The 18,570-nt window shown below is 40.4% G+C and overlaps 1 protein-coding gene across 2 annotated transcripts; it reads right to left on the reverse strand.

Moving 5' to 3' along the window:
* Positions 1–542: 542 nt before the first annotated feature.
* LOC148088386 (paxillin-like) lies at positions 543–18,066 on the reverse strand. Of its 2 annotated transcripts, XM_087797201.1 has the most exons (14): positions 17,908–18,066; positions 9,353–9,561; positions 8,752–8,837; positions 8,533–8,672; positions 8,286–8,469; positions 7,521–7,635; positions 6,237–7,403; positions 5,161–5,427; positions 4,671–5,066; positions 4,103–4,264; positions 3,858–4,031; positions 3,684–3,765; positions 3,469–3,617; positions 543–2,059 (listed from the first exon to the last, which is right to left on the reverse strand). In XM_087797201.1, exons 1-14 carry the CDS (start codon positions 17,918–17,920, stop codon positions 1,793–1,795), a joined length of 3,411 nt encoding a protein of 1,136 aa, XP_087653327.1. In that variant the 5' UTR covers positions 17,921–18,066; the 3' UTR covers positions 543–1,792. The 2 variants fall into 2 exon arrangements, with proteins under 2 accessions (XP_087653327.1, XP_087653317.1); XM_087797191.1 differs by lacking the exon at positions 4,671–5,066.
* Between the last annotated feature and the right edge of the window lie 504 nt (positions 18,067–18,570).

Raw genomic sequence — 18,570 nt, forward strand, 5'->3', positions numbered from 1 at the left:
CTAGCCAATCACAGCCTGGAGCGCGTGATACAGTCCAGGAACCGTTAGACATTCCTACAGCGGACATGAACGCACCTCTAGCGACACCTGTAGCGGGTTGTCTTTATTTTATGTATTTGTCCATTTTTTTCAATTATTTTTCAAACATCAACCGGACACTGTCATTCGTAAAAGTTGAATGAGGAAGATAAATTCTTGGATTATAGTTAATATCACAATAATCCGGTTCAAGTCAGATATTTTCAGTTTCGATTAGATAAAAAGTGTTAATTTGGTTAAACCTTTTTTTCTGATAGTTGTTATAATCAGTAATGGCGAATACACATAATAATTAGAATGCACATAGTTAACAAATCATTTCATTAAATATGAAACAGAACCGATTAAACTGAATAAAATCGGATACAGAGCTTTGTTTAAATCATAAACACTGAGTTACATTTAGTGTGATTGACAGAATGTAGTTCAAGATATTTGATACATTTAAACATGGCTTCCTCATGTTGCCGTCTGACTCATTACACATGAATCTTTGAAGATCATTTGATACCAAAACTGATTTTATTGGTGAAATCAGAAGCAAAATCACTTCATTATGTTACACATTCAGAGGGAGAAGAAAAAAAGGCACAAATGATTTTTTAAAGGCTTTTTGGTTAAGTAATGAGTAACAGGATTTTCAGACAAGTGATATTTCTCCAACAAAGATTGAAATCCTTGACTGTGACCGAAGAAGCCTTTAATATTTCTGTGCTGATCTCAGCTCAGTCTTCACAAAGTGTACCAGAAGATACACCTGATTCCAAAAGTCCAACCACGAGACAAGCATTACTCAGCAAGAATACAAAAAAAAACTTCATATTGTTGAACAAGCCAGTGTTATTAGACATGTTTCTGATACACCAACACTGACTCACACTTTCATATTATTAAACATCACACGCTCACCTTTAGACTTTTCCCATTTTCTTTATACATTAATGAAAATACTTTCCTCCGAAACCAACTCTGTTCATGATTTGTTTCCCTATACATGTTCCTGCCAGACATCCCTGTGCAACGGTTAGCTCTGTACAAGCGTGGTGTGTGTTTAAAAAAAAGAAAAGACATTGACATTTTAGGGGATTGTAATTGAGGGAAATGTGTATCATGTAGTGTAATTACATGAGTTCACAGTTTCTATGCGGATAAATAATATATGTGGTCATATATCAATAACCAAGTTCTGGTTTCAGTATTTCTAATTGTGACCGAAACACGTGTGTAATGACTAATATGACCCACACAGAGGTATACAGCTGTAAATGTCGGGTTGTAATAACAGAATCATTAAAATAAACAAGGACACAGTTCAATCCAAGAGGACCTTCAATAATATGGCGTCATACAGGCTCAGTATGAAGATACACAGTCAGATTTCTGAATCTTTCTCCAGTCGCTAGCAGTGAAAAGCTTTGGTTAAATGTAACAGCTTTTTAAGATGATTGACTCAACCAGTGAGCAAACAGTCCAGAGTGTTTCTTCAGTGTTCAGCAAGAATTAAACTTCTATTAAGAATCAAAGAGAGCATTTTTTTTTTACCACACATTACCAGTTAACTTTATAAAGTCATCATTCCTGAAGTAAATAACGTTTTTTAAATCTTATAAATGATGCCACCGATACCCTAAAAACTGTATAAAAATACAGTTATATTTGTAAATTAAGGCCTGGCAGAGCCTCTTCCTGCTTCCCCCACATGCACAAACCTAATAATCATCCAAGTTTCCAAGCAGCCTGCTGAACCCCAGGTCTAACTGAAGAGCTTGATGAAGCAGCCGTGGCAGTAGGGCTTGTCGTTCTGTTCTTTGAAAGTGCCTTTGTTCAGCTGCTTCAGACAGAAGGCACACACAAAGTGCTCCGGGTGAAACTTCTTGGACATGGCGGTGATGCAGCGGCCGGTGATGGGCTTCTGGCAGCCGGAGCAGAGCGAGCCACGGCGCTCATGGTAATGGACTTCACAGTAAGGCTGACCGTCGTGCTCAAAGAAACTCCCGTTCACAAATGGGGTGAAACATTCCTACAGCAGAACCAGAGAGAAGTGAAGAATTAAACACTTATGTTATGTCTTGAACATTGGTGGAGTGGTCCACTCAGGCCTGAACTATAGTCATTATCATTGATATGAATTTATTCTACCACAACTTTTACCCTCATTTCGTTTTAAAAACAGATTTTACAGGTTTTAATCATTTCCTGACATTTTAACAATTACCAGACAAATAAACCCAGAAATTTACAGGTGGCTGGAAAGTTGATTGTAGACCAAAATAAGTTCTGCATTTAAGAAGTTTTTGTAACATTAAATTAGTCTGAATAATTAAATTAATCTAAACTGTTTTAATCTAAAATCTTTTTTAGTATCATGATTTAATTCTATACATGTTTGTTACGCGTTTAAAACACATATTGACCTTTTTTGATACAACATCATTTGTTATTGATCTTCATGGATTATAGATGTTGTCTACATGCTAGATAATCATTTTTAGTTGTTTTCCCACATATACTGAAGATCTATAGAAAGAGAATATTATTAGTTTAACATAATTACATTATTATATAAGTTCATTTTTCAATATATTGTCATCATATTGATGCTCATTTTCTTTCTTTCATTCTGACATTTTATATAAAAGATAAAGGAAAATAATTGGATCATGACGGCTAGATAACGAGGAATCTCTATTCTGTCTATTTTAGGCGGTAAAAAGTGATAAACCGAAAAGCTGTTTTGGGCCAAGCCCAACAAGAAACCTCCATGGGATCCGGTATCTCTTCCCAGGAAATGCCAGCACCATTACTCCATTACTAAGAAATGTACTTCCTTTTAAGATGTCACTGCAAATGACAGCACACACAGCTGTTCACAGCATCAACCCTTTTGGGATATTTAAAAAATATTTTAAATAATGTCACATGTGATGAAGCCAAAGATGAACTTGTTGAATTCCTTAAAAAAGTCAAACACGCTGGGCTGTCTAAAAATTTCCTTTTAACATCAGTCAGTAACCATTACTCATCCAAAATGATTTAACGTAGTTGGAGGTGTATTTATCGCATTACCTGTACACATTCACAAGAGGATATTGGTGGGCCACCAAGTATAAAAATGCTGTTGTGGATAATGGGACCATTTCCTTTATAAAGTGGAAATCACCCTCTGAGGAAATTGAGTTTGTCCTCTGAGACGCAGGAATGTGCCAGCTGAACCATCAGAGGCAGTGAAAGGATAATCTCTTGCTAGAGGCTAATTGACTGAAACATATCTAGACCTCCCAGTCACAAGGTGACCCCCCCCTCTCAACATTTGAGCTATGCCCTGCCCAAAAAATAGTAGAACAATATTTCAAGAGTCAAGCAAATGAACACGACATGAAATAAATGCTTAATGAATGTGTAATTGAAGGTGAGATGAGCAATACCCACCCTACAAACAAAACACTGTGGATGCCAAAGTGAGTTGAGAGCAGAGATGTAGTTCTCCAGAATGGCTTTGGCACAGCCGCCGCACTTTGGTGCAAACATGTCAAAATAATCCTTCCTGCAGTACGCCTTCCCATCCTTCTCGTGGAAGCCTGCAGGAACACAGATAGAGGTGAGCCAGGACCTCCAACATAGCACAAACTGCCTGAGATCGCTACCCTCTGGCCCGAAGAAAGATCCACACTGAGCACAGAAGAAATGTTCGGGATGCCACGTTCTGTCCAGCGCCGTCACCACTTTCTGCAGAGATCATGGCAGAGTGAGGTGAGAGAACAGAGATATTTCCCTCTTAATTACATTGCAAAGACATGTGAAAAAGCAGTTTTACTGACATCCAATATAGGTCCGTTGCAGTAGTAGCATCGTGGGGAGAACAGGTTATGGTAGTCCTTCTCACAGTACGGCTGTCCATCACGCTCAAAAAAGTTCCGTGAGCCGATCTCCTCTTGACAGTGTGTGCACACAAAGTGTTCAGGATGCCACGTGCGGCCCATGGCAGTGACCACCTGAGCTCAAAAACAAAGATGTGATGGAAAGCTCTGCTGCCGAGATCGTTGACAGAAGAACTGGAGCTCACTTGTCCCACTATGGGCTTGCAGCAGGCGCCGCAGACCCCTTTAGCCACCGTCTGCACGCCCAGCTTGTTCAGGTCAGATTGCAGACTGCCCAGCATGTTGTCCAGCTTGTTGACCTGCGTTGGGGGGGCACCGGGAACTCCACCTTTCCCTTGAGCCATTATCTGAACATAGCCAGAAAGAGTCAAACAGGAAAGAAATCAATTCAGTTGTCAATTATTTAAAAAAGGGGCCCCGAAAATGTCGCCCTGCGGACCAGTTATATTTCCAGTTACAGTGGCATTAAATTTCCAGACTGACCTTCAGATAAAACTGTACAAAATACATCATAAGTGCTTGTATTTCACTCAGTTCTCGCTAGTTTACAGGTTTATTTGTTAAGTAAACTTGTCTGAAACGAGCATCTTGACGTATCAAGAGTAACAGGCTAATATGTTATTTCAGAGAAAATTTGATTATTTATCAAAACAACACATCTTTCAGACACTAGTTATGAAAAGAACAAAAATATATAATATTGTGTGTGAGAGAGAGGGAAAGAACAGAAAAGGAGAAACTTAAAGGTCGTGCCTGGTCAGTTGAGAAGATCGGGTCATACTCAGTTTGGCACCCAACAGATATGAGGACTTTGGGAGGAGGTACTGGTCTAGGTGGAGGTTGGACTTGGGCTTGGACTTTACGAATAGGAGAGGGGGGTTCGTGTCTGGGAGTGTCATAAACTGGAGGTACTGGTGGAGGTGGAGGTGGAGGAGGAATGGGTTTAATGATCTCTCGAGGTGGAGCGTGAACATGTTCTTGCATTTTAGGATGTTGCCGAGGGGGGGAGGGAGGAGGTGGAGGAGGCGGTGGGACTAGGGGAAGCGGCACAGTTCTCTCCTCTACAAAAGGAGGGTGTCGAGGAGCAGGAAGAGACAGAGGAGGGAAAACTCTCCTCAAAGGTATAGGAGACTCTGGTGGCATAACCATCTGGAGCAGAAGAGAAAGTCAGAAAAAGCAGCAGGGAAGAAAGAGAGAAAGTAGCAGAAAGATGCATAAATGTGACATGAAGATCAGAGATAACCTTGTCAACATCACTGCTGCCCCCTTCAGGACGGAACCGCTGTGGTTTGGATGTCACCACGACTCCATCTGTGAGCCAGTCATCTGACTGTTTGCGTCTGCGCTCAGAGCGTCCGATCCCGAACTTCCCCTGGAGCTCCTCTATGAGCCGGTCCTGAGACGTGTTCTTGTTGACGATGATGGGGCCCACTTTCTTGCGCAGCTGTCCGTCACGATACATGGGGTGCACGTTAGGCGTCTCCTTTGTTCGCCGAATAACTGACTTTAACTGGAGAGGAGGGCGAGCACCTCGTCAGACATAGGAGCAGCATCATTATGGGATGCAGCAGGCAGGGAAGGAGGAAGTCATACTTCATGCAAGTCGCCCATGCACCACTAGGTGATCCAGCCTTCTTAAATCATCTTCTCACACCACAGCACACTCACACTCTACAACTGTTTGAGTGTCAGTGAAAGGGTCAGATATTTTCAGAATAAAGTTTATTTTTTAAATATAAAGTAAGAAAATGTATATTTAACAGGAAGTAAACTAAATCCATAGTATCTATTGTTTCACTCTCTGTGTAATTCTAGACTTCCATGATGTCTGGTAACACAGATTTATACACAGGCACATACATAGTATAAGTTCATCAATATGAACATTAATCTACTTTGATTTTGAGCCAACTACCCAGTTGTCCACCTAAAATGACTTAGTTGGACGGATTTGGCCCCCAGGTCTTCAGTTTGACATAATGTATGTGTCAATACTTCTATAGCTTTTTGTTGACACAGAAATTATCAACGTGTGTGTTTGTTTATGTAGTTCATGGAAGCTACCATTACATAAATTCACTGGAAAATACCCAAATGTATATTAATCTTGACTGATTTTTACACACAAGCGGCACAGAAAATGAATGAATGAATGAATTGTAATATAGTTTTTGGTTGATTAATACATGATTTGTGTACTTCAGGTCACCCTGAAGTCATATATCAGTGTGAAAAAAGTAAGTGTGTAACACTCATGTTAAATGGGGGGAAAACACACACACAGTTCCCAGCAAGAGTGAAGGTGCGTAAAGTGCGTACGTGTCCTGAAGCAGAGACTCGATCTATATTGGTCGGCTGCATCAGGGGCAAGTCCAGGGCGACGTCGGGGGTCCCGGGGCACGAGGACGGGGTCATGGACTCATCCATCCAGCTGGCCTCTGTCAGCGGGGTCATGCTGCCATCTGTGTACGGCCTCTCTGTGTACGGCGTCATGGTGCCATCAAATCCATCATGGAGGGACATAGACAGCTCCTCATCTGCCCAGTCCAAGTCTCCATTTCCATCTGTGCCTCCGTCCACCGACTCGTCCGTGATCGTGTTGGTGTTGCTAGTGAAGGTATACGGCTGCACACTGTTCCTGTCCAGAGGTAGGATCAGCTCCTCCTGAAGGTCCGGTGCTGCTCTGTCCAGAGAGGACATGTCCATCTTCATCTCAGTGTGGTTCTGTGTGAAGCTCATAGCTAGCAGCTTATCCAGGGCCTCGTCCAGAGAGGGCTCGGCTGTGTGAGGACTGGCCCTCTGGTCCACAACATGTCTGCTGTGGACCGAGTGGTTTGTGAAAGTCAAAGGAGAAGGACTGTTTACTGGAGAGGTAAAACTAGAGTGAAGTTGAGACAAAGCTGGAAGTGGTGAAGGAGTCTTGGTGGAGAAGGTAGGGGTGGGAGGTACTGACGGAGGAGATGTGGAGATGTCATGACCCAGATCTTGAGAAGAACCAGAGCATTTGTATGCATTGACAGGAGACACTTGACAGACCCTGGGGGACACTCGGTCTATGGTAGGGCTGGGAGACTTGTGGTCCAGGATGGTGTTCACAGAGCTTGACGAGGGCGTGGTGGTTGAGTTGCTTGAGGGACTCGGGCTGTTGCTTAAATTATTGGAGTGAAATGAAGCGGCCTGTGTGAGGACCAGCAAATCCTTCATTTGAGAGGACAACATGGAGGCAGAGACGTCAATGACAGGGTCCAGATCCAGATCACTGGCTGTGGAGAGTGATGATATCGGACTCTGAGGGGGGAGGTGATTGTGATGGGCCAAAGATAAGCCATCACCTCCTTCCTCGTCTATGTGAAGCTCAAAACCAGAAGGCAAGGAGAAGAGAGGAGAGGCACAGGTAGATGTGTGGGACAGGCGAGAGACGGAAGAGGAAACTGGGAAATGGGGAGAGTTGGACGGTGGGTCCAGCAGGGAGCCTAGAGAAGCAGGCTGAGGGACACAGGAAGAAGATAGTGAAGAAGAATTAGTGGAGATCTTCTTTAGAACGAAGAAAAGATTGGGTTTGTGGATGAAGGTTCAAGTCCATTGCAAAGGCAAACTTTATACCTTGAAGTCAGACAGAGAAGCCATCAGCTCATCCAACTCTCTTGTTGCACAGGAGGCAGAGATTCTTGCTTGCTGCTGAGACGGACTGTCCAAGTCACCGTGATGGCTAGAGTGGCTGTAGATGCAGAAGAGAAATTAAAGAAATTAAGCAGCATTACATTGAAAATCCTGTTCAGGTATATAATCAGATTCTATGAGCCAATAAAGCACATAAATAAAGCTTTAACAAAAAGATTAAACATAACCGAATAGATAATTATTTTCCATTAATTGGCATGAAGACATTAATTATTTCAATACATATTTTTTATTATCAAATAATGTTGGACAAATCCACACAATATATTAACAACAATGATTATATAGGAATCTTTACCAAAGTAAAAAAGTATGAATATAAAAAAGAAAAGACAAGTTATGTGGTGATCAAACTTCATTTTAAAAATGATGTGAAGTTTCAATAGAAAATGTTATATATATATATATATTATAGAGCAGAGAGTGACATATAGTGGAAATAAGCAGATCTGTTCCAGAGTCAATTCTTGAAGATATACTTCAAAGTTGGATAAAATAAACAAATAAACCAGGGTTCTTAAGGCACAACATTTTTTTTTAAAGTATTTACATTTGTTCTCTAGATTATTCATGCTTTTAAAATTTAAGGGTTCATGTCTGGATACAACTTAAAACGTCAAGTGATGCAATGAAATAGGACATCTTTATCTAAAAAGTAAATAATCATGGAGACAGCAGAAAAGGTACCTGGGGGATGGTACAGAGTCTTCCAGCTCATCCAGCAGACTCTCTACTGTTGGTCGGTTCTCTTCCAGCTTCATACCATTTCTTTTTGGCTTCTCCTGAGCTGGAGGACTCACAAGAATCTCAGGTGCACTTCCGTTCTCATAGTGGGTGATGCTGCAGGATGGTAACGGAGGAGCAGTCTCTTCTGAGAAAACAACACCTGTTTAACCGCTTGCTTCATTCTCTAGAGAGCCTAGTGTCAGGTCACCTGTTGTGGGGAATGATGGGGAGCTCTGCTGCACAGCGTTCAGTTCCAGCAGCAGTCGATCCAGCTCTGACAAGTTGCTACCCAGGGCAGAGGTCATGGCTGCTGTCGATGAGTCTGATGATTTCTGTTTGTTTGGAAAACTGAAAAAGAAAGAAGGACGTGCATGAAGAGCACAGAGTGCACTGACAAGTCCTCATAACTAAAGAGCACGGGTGCTACCTGTAGACGTGGTCCTCTTCAGCATGAGACAGAGGGGAACTGCTACTGTCTCTCGACCATGAACTCTTCTGAGCTGAACCTAAGGACTAGACAAGCGTACAACACTCTGTCAATTCCTCTTCTTATTGAAAAGACACGATAAAGACAACAATTCACCAAGTCAATGTAAGGAGCAAAAAACTGCAATGGCAGAGCAAACATTTTATTTTGAAAGCAAAAAGTTTTCCACATAAATGCTTAATGTGCATGTCTTATGTTGGGGTGTTTAATAATTATATTTAAACATAATGTAGAGATGGTTGTACATTTAAAATAATCAATGAACTGAACAGAGTGGTTTGCATATTAAGAAGGTTATGAAAAATACAGCTTGGTGAAGACAAAACAACTAAATAAGATTTAAAGGGCAGCCAAAGTAAAATGCAAACTCTTCTAAATTACTCACATGTTTTAAATGTTGAATGTATTCCGTAAATCCCTCATCATTATTTTACTCGTTAAGTTATTACTTCAATAAATATTAAACTTAAATAACTACAAATGTGTTGCCCTCTAAACATACTTTTTTTATTTCATAAGTTTCCTGAAACACAGTATGTACCTGTTGTGAGGAGTGGTGTGACCCGGGGTGATCTAGTAGTGAACCATTTAGAGCTTCAGCAGTAGGTGGGGGAGGAACGGATGGTGGAGCCAGAACATCCTGGTAAGAGTGTCCTCCAGAGGGGATGGAGTAAGGCGTCTCTTCTGCTAAAAACACTGGTCGTTTTGAAATGTGGGATGTTGTGGATTCAAGGTCAGCCAGCAATGCGTCTGTAAGAAAGCAAGGGTTTCAACAATCAACCACTGACAACTACGAGTTGCTTACAGATGACATCACTGATCTTAAAGATATTTTAAGCAGGAAGCCCAGCTGAGGGGAGAACCAGTTAAAAGACGGTTGTCAGGCTGTAAACAGACATCAACACAGAGACAAACTCATGTCCCTCATTCCAACACGTCAACATGAGAAGCTTTTATTCAACTCACCCGAATACCATCATCATCGTCTAAGCCCTGCAACACACCGACATTTTAACAGAAGTGAAATACCATGTCGGGGATCCTAAATAAGTCCTATATACCCAACTCCAATCATCTTTCTATTCTTTCACTGGCTCAATTGATAATAAATACAAGGGACAAAGTGGCCCAGTATTAAACTCCAAAGTGGTCAGTGGAACAAAATAGACTCTTACATCACACAGTCCATCCATCCCTAGCTCGTCCAGTCCAGTCTGGAATAGACCACAATCACCAGCTGCATACTGTTACACTACACAGTCATGGAAGACTTCCAACCGGTTTCAAGGAACTGAATTACACACAGATACAAATATGTATTATCATATAGGTCATCCACTTCAATGCTTTGAGCTTGTAAGCAGAAAAGGGAACTAGTTCCTGTATTTGGAGGTGATGCATTAATAGAATAGGTCCAATCATGAAATACATGAACAAAAGAAATTGCACATGATCAATTAAAAAACTTTATAAAGTATTTTATCCAATGAAAATCGAAAATATAATGGATCAAAGTAAGCCCACTTTCATCATATAACATAGTTAAAAAACCCTATATATATATAGCAACACCAAAATAAATTAAATTATGGCCTAAATGTCAATCACTTGATTGAATTTACTTAATTAATCATTTTTTTAAAGAAAACAAAAAAACAAGGAACCAAACAAAAAAAAGAAAGAAACTCACATAAAGAACAGAATATTTGTTATTGATAAAATAACAACAGATTTTTTATGGAAAAACTACAAGTTGTAAAGGAAATCATCAATTTGATACAAACAGACAATACAACTTGATTAAAAGTTGTATTATAATAATCTTCTGAAATATAGCATTTACTTACAATATATAGCCAGCTGCCAACTTCGTAATATCCTGAATGTGTGAACTGAGGGATGTGAAGAACCAATGTGCTATCCAAAGGGGGAGTGGCTGACTGGTAACATTTACAAGACAGTATCCTGTCAATGAACTCTTGTCTGCTGAAACTTTTCAATAATAAAGTTCTAAACGATGCAGTTTTTCCTTAAAGAAATGTTTCATATATAGTTTATTTCCCCAGGTATGGATTTAAAAACAGATCATGCTCATAGGCTCCACGAGTAATTCCACAAGTTTAACCTAAACCACATGGGAGCGAGTGCCTATTTAAAGAGATAAGCTCACGGGCCAGCACACGTCTGTGCAAATGTGCTAAAATATCACGACCAGCTCAAAATAATCTGCACCTGGTGCTGACATGCTAAACAAGGTCTCACTGAAGTTGACTTTGTCACTCATAAAACAAAGGCTGCAGACAGGGAAAATGCCACAGCTGGACCAAGGCAAACCACACTCCATTCTTGAAGCCATGTGACCACCCCAAGCAACACTGGTCGTTTAGGTGGATAAGTACAGATTATGGTTATGATTTCCTAGAAGGCAGTAATGTCACGGAATCACCCTGAATGCAAGACCATCAGTGAGCAAAAGAGTCAGACGGTGGATATAAATAATTGTGTCTACGTGCTCAGTTAAACTCTTCCACCTGTTGGTAGTGCACATCTGTGAGTTCATGGTCTCCAGAAATTGATCTCCTCAGGGGACTCCCTCCATGCCAGGTTCAATGTGTTGATTCATCTATAATGAATAACTCACCAGGCATGCGTTTAATTAAACCAATAGAGAAAAAACTTCTAGAGGCAGATGTTTGTTAAATTTAAATGCGGTTAGATGTTTGTTTTTTTCAATTTCAACTAATTATAAAGATTAAATGATACCTTTCTTCCTTTTGAAAGTGATCCATGATGAGTAAGAATATACGAATATGCTGAATAACAACTTCCAAATCACTAATCACAGCTACAATCATTGTCCTGGGAAGAAAGTCCTGTAAACTACCCACACAGATTGTCCTGAGGGGGGCAGCATGGAGTCTTAAATGACACACAATGGTCTCAGACATAATTTGCTCACCAAGATTGCACACATGCACTGTACACCCTCTGACAGACTAATCTTTTCCACTCCAGCAGGGGGGTAAGGGAATGGACAAAGTCCAATTATGTGACAACAAGAGACTTATTCGTTCCCTGTGCAACTGAGAGCCATAAATGAATGAAGGATGAATGTGACAGCAAAGACCCTGAAAACATTTTAGTGGATTCAGTCCACACATTCTTGAGAAGAGATCATGTACAGTCTTGCTTTGGTAAACACCTCCTCTCATCCAGTCCTCTAACAGGGTCCTGCAGCCTTTATCAGATGGGAGTGAAGGTGCACAGAGAATTCCTTACATTCCTGTGTCCACTCCGAAGAGAACGCCATTAGCCTTGAAAAGAGCAACATTGCCAGCACTAATCAGGTAAAACATCTCAAGAACACAACAAAATAAACTCTACCAAGGTTCTGGTTTTCATTTGTGCGGATAGAATACAAAAAAAATCTGTTGTCCGTTATGTGACCCAATAAACAAACTACAGCACGCTTCCAAGCCTAGGATGAGTTTCTTCATAGTATGGTGCACGGTGCAGAACGTCTGGGCGGTCTAATCTCTAGGATTAACACGTGGACACAGTGTTGGGTGACCAGGGTGCACAGCTCACCTGTTTACGGGCAGAGAGCAAGAAAGAAGAACTGGCCAATGCCCCACACTGAAACCCAACCCCATCATATTTATATCAAACAAGACAGGGGGGGCTGTGGAGGGGGGAGATGCCGATGAAATCAGCAGATTGTGCCACCAAAGCGTATGAAGGTGACTAGCAAGAAACAGATGAGAAGGGAAAGATAATCAATAGAAATTTTATACGACCAGGCTGAACAACTCTTCTATGAATGTACATAGAGCACAAGAGACAATGTATGAGCTTAGTGAAATAAGTCAAGTAGGGGATCACTTCAAAATAAACATGCCTAATAATACCCCGCAGAGCCACTCTCGTATCCGAAAGATGACACCCGCTCTGAGACAGCGCTGAACCAAAATAAAAGCACTTCCCCACAGAGCAGTAAATCAGATGACAGGGAAAGTCTGAGGACTGATGTAACGCACAGTCACTGAGGACACATTCATGGGCGTGCACAATGGGACCAAAAGTGTACATGGAGATTTGGACCATGTACCGTTTAGCCTTGTCAGTGTCTTTTATAACTACTCATTCTAAAACAAAAACCAAAAACACACATCTCAACAATGGATTGAGAGCGGACCCTTCAAGGCCACTATAAGTACAGAAAGTCAACCTTCATATGTTGTTAATTAAGGATTTGCAAAAAAGCAGCAAAACTCTTTTTACAGTCAGTACATCTATAATCTGTGGCAAAATCATGCTAAATCATTCCAGGTGAGGAACTTCAACAGAAATACACGCAGATTTATACAGTACATGTTCTTGGTGTGGTTACATTCCTTGTTCAATGATCTGGGGATCCTGATGGATCAACAATTGTGTAAGCTCAAAGTAAACTTAATGATGTAAAGTTCATCAATTAAATTACTTTCTGTGAAGATTCTCTAACAGTTGGGTATGAAATGACATTTTTTCATGTCAATAGCATTCTATCTAGGTTTACCTTCATCTTCTGTGCTATCCTAATACAAAGATGCAGCTAAAATATAGATTTCAAAACTAGAGGCCTCCAGGAGGCGCTATAACAGGAAGCACAAGAGCAAGAAAGACAAATCAAAGAGATAATATACAGAGAAAGATGATAGTTTCCAAACAAAAGGCGATTTTAAAATGTATTCTTTTTTTTTTAACAGCCAATTAGTGCATAATTTATACAACCTCATGATTGAAAACACAGGGAAATAAACATGATTCTGATTTTAAATTAAAGGTGATCGATGCAGATGTAATAATAGAGATGTTGCACATACAGTAAGCTTGTCATTAATGAAATTGGGAGACGGCAGCGTAAAGAACTGACACAATATTGCTATATTGCTGTGTTTAACAAAGAAAATGTTGACATGTTACGTCTTTCTTTGCTGAAGTGGACAAGGCTTACAGACAGGTAGGTACAAATGTTTGTGAGTAGGTGCGGCTTATATACAGTAGTCATATAGTCATTGATCATGTAATAACACTAAGCCTTCTCAACGTTCAATAAAACTATTTTACTCAGCATACACAAAGCAAGCAACTTATGAACTCAATTATATTGAAGCATTAAAAGTCAATCGTCAATGAGTCTTTGTCGGGATGTCCCTCTTTTTAGTAATGCTGAAGGAATCCCGCCATGACTGGATATCTTCCATGACTGTCAAGAAAACAATGAGTCAACACTGCAGAACAAGAAAGTTTAGAAACAGATGGGAAATGTAAAGTGAACACGAAGCAAATATTAAGCACCAGACTCTCCTGGATAAACAAAAACACAGATCTGAGGTTGAAGGCCGAGCGTTGCTCTGTCCACCTCACGAGTCCAGGCTTCCCGCATAGACTCTGTCCTTTGTTTTCCTCCCATGTTTCCTCAGGATGTGAGGCAGGGTCTGTTGCCTCAGCAATGAGGTCAACTACGCAGCTCACCCTCTTCCCCAGATCCAGAACAGGATGGGTGGGGAGCCCCGAACAAGACTGATTTACAGCCAGTAGCTCCTCTCTTGTGGACCAGACTAGGCTGGTCAGAGGTGGAAAATCCCTGTGAACTCTTCAAGTGATGATAGATGGTTCGGTAACACTACCTCTGTTGCCACACAGTAGGGAACAGAAACCACCACAGACCTTCAAAGATCTTTTTGGTAGGTTATTCAAACACAGTCTACCTTGCCTTTTCTATTCTACTCTTCTATTCTTCTCTTCTGATCCGAGCATTGCAGCTTTTGAAGGGGAATTGCACATTTTGCCGATAATATTGCAAAACTCACCAAAATAAAGTGTGATGAATCAGCAGTGTGGATGTTTTCTTTTTGTCATATTCTTTAGCTTTCCTCCTTTTTTACCTCTGTATGCATAACCTCATACTTACTACATTACAGTACTAGCATTCTCTGTGATGAACTAATGTAAGACACTTTTTCACATCAAACTGCACCCAGTTTACACTCAAATGTGGTTTCAAATCAACAAAAATGTGGGGGTGAAGGACATGGAGGAGTGTGTAACAACCGGAGATTCACAATGAGGGATATTGGCCACATCTGGGGAAAGAAGAAAGCGGGAAGGGAGCCAGCAAACAAGAGCCACGCTAACTAAAGGATGATGTGGGGGCGCAGAGCAGGAGTTGATCTAAAAAGGTGTGCAGCAGTATGTAGTGGGCAAACTCAGAACTGCTTTAAAGGTGAAGATGACCGCTCCACTTGTAAAGTCAAGGAAACCTATTCTGTTCTACTGCTGCTTTTATGGGTTTTGTGGGTTTCATGATGGACGTGTTGCTAATAGAGCCAATTCCAAAGTAAACATCTGTATTTCTGAGCAATTCTTGTTTCTAAACTACTGTAAATATTGCAGATGCACAAAAGACAATAAGTAAGAAAGTAAGTAATTCATGTTTATTTGTAAAGCACCTTTTTTAGACCAGGGTCAAAAAGTGCTTTAACAAACAAGAACAATACACAATTAAAATATATACTATAAAAGGCCAATCTTGGTGTCAAGGAGATTTCACAAGGATTTAAAGCACTGGCCTTCACATCTTGGTCGTCCAACATTTATACAATATTGGTGTGAAAAAGTTTTTTTTAAATGGCAATACGTTTATTGGTAAGTCAGACTCATGATTTAAGAGGTTCTTTGCATGCCAGTGAGGTCAGCCCACTTGAATGTCGCACCAGAATGAGAAATTAACAGCTAGACATAAAACCTCAAAGAAACAAGAGGAGAGCAGCAAAAAAAAGACATTATTTATAATCAGCCCTAAACACTCCGTTAAGCCCCTTTCCTGGAGAAAAAAACTGTCTGAAGTCAGGTCAGGTTTCCAAACATAGTCCTAACTGAGAACCTCAGAACCAACACCTGCTAACTGGAGAAGTTGCAGGAAGTATTTGAGTATATACTGTCACTTTGTATAAAACCCTTCTAGTAGGAACGGCTGACAGGATTTTAAACACGCATTCAAATACAAGTTTATGATATCTTAATTATTGTAATACTCAAAATCGCAGAAGATTCTCGAACACATGCTTCAAGCCTTTCATGGGTAAGCATTGTGACATGGTAACGAGGTGACTTGGTATATGAGTCATCTATGGAAATAAAAACCATTATCATCTTTCACCAAAAACAAAAACAAAGGCTCCATTTGTTAAAATAAACGACAGTTTATCAAGGCCTAAATGGTGCAGTAGTAAGATGTAGATGTTTTCTAATTATCCTATTTGCCTTTTAATGCTAATGTAATTTAATTAACTTTTTTCTGCATGCCTTTTGACCAAATTACGAAAAAAAAAAACAGAGGCGAATATTGCATTGTTTTTTGCCAAGTATAAATTAGAGAACTTTAAGACATTTTATAAAATAAGGAGGATAGTGATGCATGAAGCAGAGGTGGTAGGAGGTAGGTCACGACCCAGAAAGTGTTTGGCAAAGAGAGTGATGTTCAACATTCCAGCGTGGCCGCGCCCACACCAGCAGCATGATGTTAGACTGCAGGCCTTTTGAACTGACAATGAGTTCTTTGACTGGCCTGCAGCGACGAGAGCATCCAACGACCCTCTGAGGCCGACACACCGCAGACATGGACTCTTAATGTTAGTTTCCCACCATTTAACATCCAGAGATATATTCAAGAGCTACACTGAATTAGACAGACAAGATTAGCAAAGAGCCACCTGTTTAAAATGATTACTACCAAATTAGAAGTTCAGGGGTCCATTGCCAAAAGGGCAAGGGTCAACGGACCGGCTGGTTAATGGAGAACAAAAAATAGAAGAAGCCAACACAGGGTACGCAGTGTCACCCTTGCACACAGAGATGATCTTTTGCATGTGATGGTGTTGTTAATATACTTAATGCATCATATATTTGTATAAACCCAGGACTGTTGGAGACGCTTGCTAGACAACTTCATACAAGTTCACTGGTGTATCATTATAATTTAAACCATTTATTTTTACCTAGCTGACGTCAGACTACACTCAAATAGCAAGATAGAAATATATTAGAGTTGTATCAGTCTTAGCCAGCTCTTTAAATTCATATTCAATTTGACCTAGAAAAAAAAAAAATTAGTTGTAAAGATGGAGGATACTTTTCATTAAAACATTGACAGTCATTGCTCTGAAGTAAACTTTTATTTGGTCCAATTTACTCGACATTACAACGTTAGAAGCACATACCGACTATTGCCAACTGCAAAACCGCCCTAACACCAGACAACTCTGACTCCTACATCGTTTCATGTTGTGTGAGGGTAATATTGATTTTTTTTTCTTTTTGGCACCAAATAACAGACAGTATGTTTTAAAGCCATTAGCCATAGGACTCATGACTGGCACACACTCTACACACTATGGATTCAACAATGACTTGAGACAGGAATCACAGATTCAAGTATCAAGTATTGTTATTATATTATTATTATAGTATTAACCTATACTATTTAATTAATGTTAATAATGATGAGAATCTATGTGTTTACCATTACTATCCGAATAGACCAAACCAAGCTGAAATAACAGTTCAGTGTAATGCGCTCAAGAACACTTTCCTCTGTTTTAATGTGTTTTCTTGTGAGAATGACAGTCAACGCGGCTCTAACGAGAGGCCTGTTGACTCAACCACTTCAAAGCTGCTATGAGTCGCCTTGGGGGCCAAAGTTTGAGGGGACACGGTTAGGACCCGGTGTCATATTGTCACGATTGAAATGTCTTCACTTCTTCATGAGTTTATCGAACACGCTGCGGTTAAACAGAGTCTGGACGTTGATAAGAGTTTAAATAGAGGTTCGCAACAGCTAGCTGCTAACTTTTCACTCCTGGTCACTACTTCTGTGCTGCTTCACTGACACACGACTCTCTGTTCCTTTTTAACACTTTCTTGCAAAAGTACACACAGTAGCTGAAGGAACTTAAAGTCAACTTGAAAGTTGCCTTTTTCTGACAACAAATCTGTCATGAACGTCACTCCTGCACCGCTGACCAGCAGCTCACGCGCCGCTGCTTCACTCACCCAGGTCGTCCATGGTCGTGGGCTGGTGTGGACCCTCGTCAGCGGCGGTAGTGACTCGCTGCTGCTGGAGAAGACTTTCTCCTCTGAGAACTTCTGAGCTGCTGTGTCCAGCAAGTTGGTCAGAGTTGGTGGCGTGAGCGCGCCCAATGTGTGTATGTGTACTTAGCTGAGCGCGACCCCGCGTCCATTCACACCGACAACAGCGACACTTGGCGGCTTAGTTGTGACATTACAGCAGCTTTCTGCGCTAAAGTGCTTAGAGAGATATTTTTTCCTTTATTAGTAAGTAAGTTAGTAATAATACAATAAGCAAGAGCACACAAATAACAAAAAATGAATAGAATACTTGAATAACAATACAATAAAAATAGAAATTCTAAATTTGAATTACATGTTATTTCACAAATATACATTATATACTAAAATGTACAATATTTACAACCTTAATATTTGATTCCAGATGTGACTATAAGTGCACAAACCTAGTAACATCACTGTGATATTAGTGCATCATCACCAAAACTCCTTGTTTGCAGTGTTCTAGTTTAATAACTGCGGAAATACAGCTATGTTCAGAATAATAGCAGTCCAACATGACTAACCAGATAAATCACTGTTTTTGGTATAAAACATAATAATAAATGGAAAATAATTTACCAGCAG

Source organism: Callionymus lyra, chromosome 1 (assembly GCF_982586985.1).
Source record: "Callionymus lyra chromosome 1, fCalLyr1.hap1.1, whole genome shotgun sequence".
Lineage (NCBI taxonomy): Eukaryota > Metazoa > Chordata > Actinopteri > Syngnathiformes > Callionymidae > Callionymus > Callionymus lyra.

Bases quoted from the DNA above. Each gene is read 5' to 3' on its own strand.
- LOC148088386 (XM_087797201.1), bottom strand. The intron at 5,067-5,160 runs GTTATCTCTGAT...CTTCTGCTCCAG, and splicing joins GCAGCAGTGATGTTGACAAG to ATGGTTATGCCACCAGAGTC. The intron at 3,766-3,857 runs GTCAGTAAAACT...TGATCTCTGCAG, and splicing joins GCAACGGACCTATATTGGAT to AAAGTGGTGACGGCGCTGGA.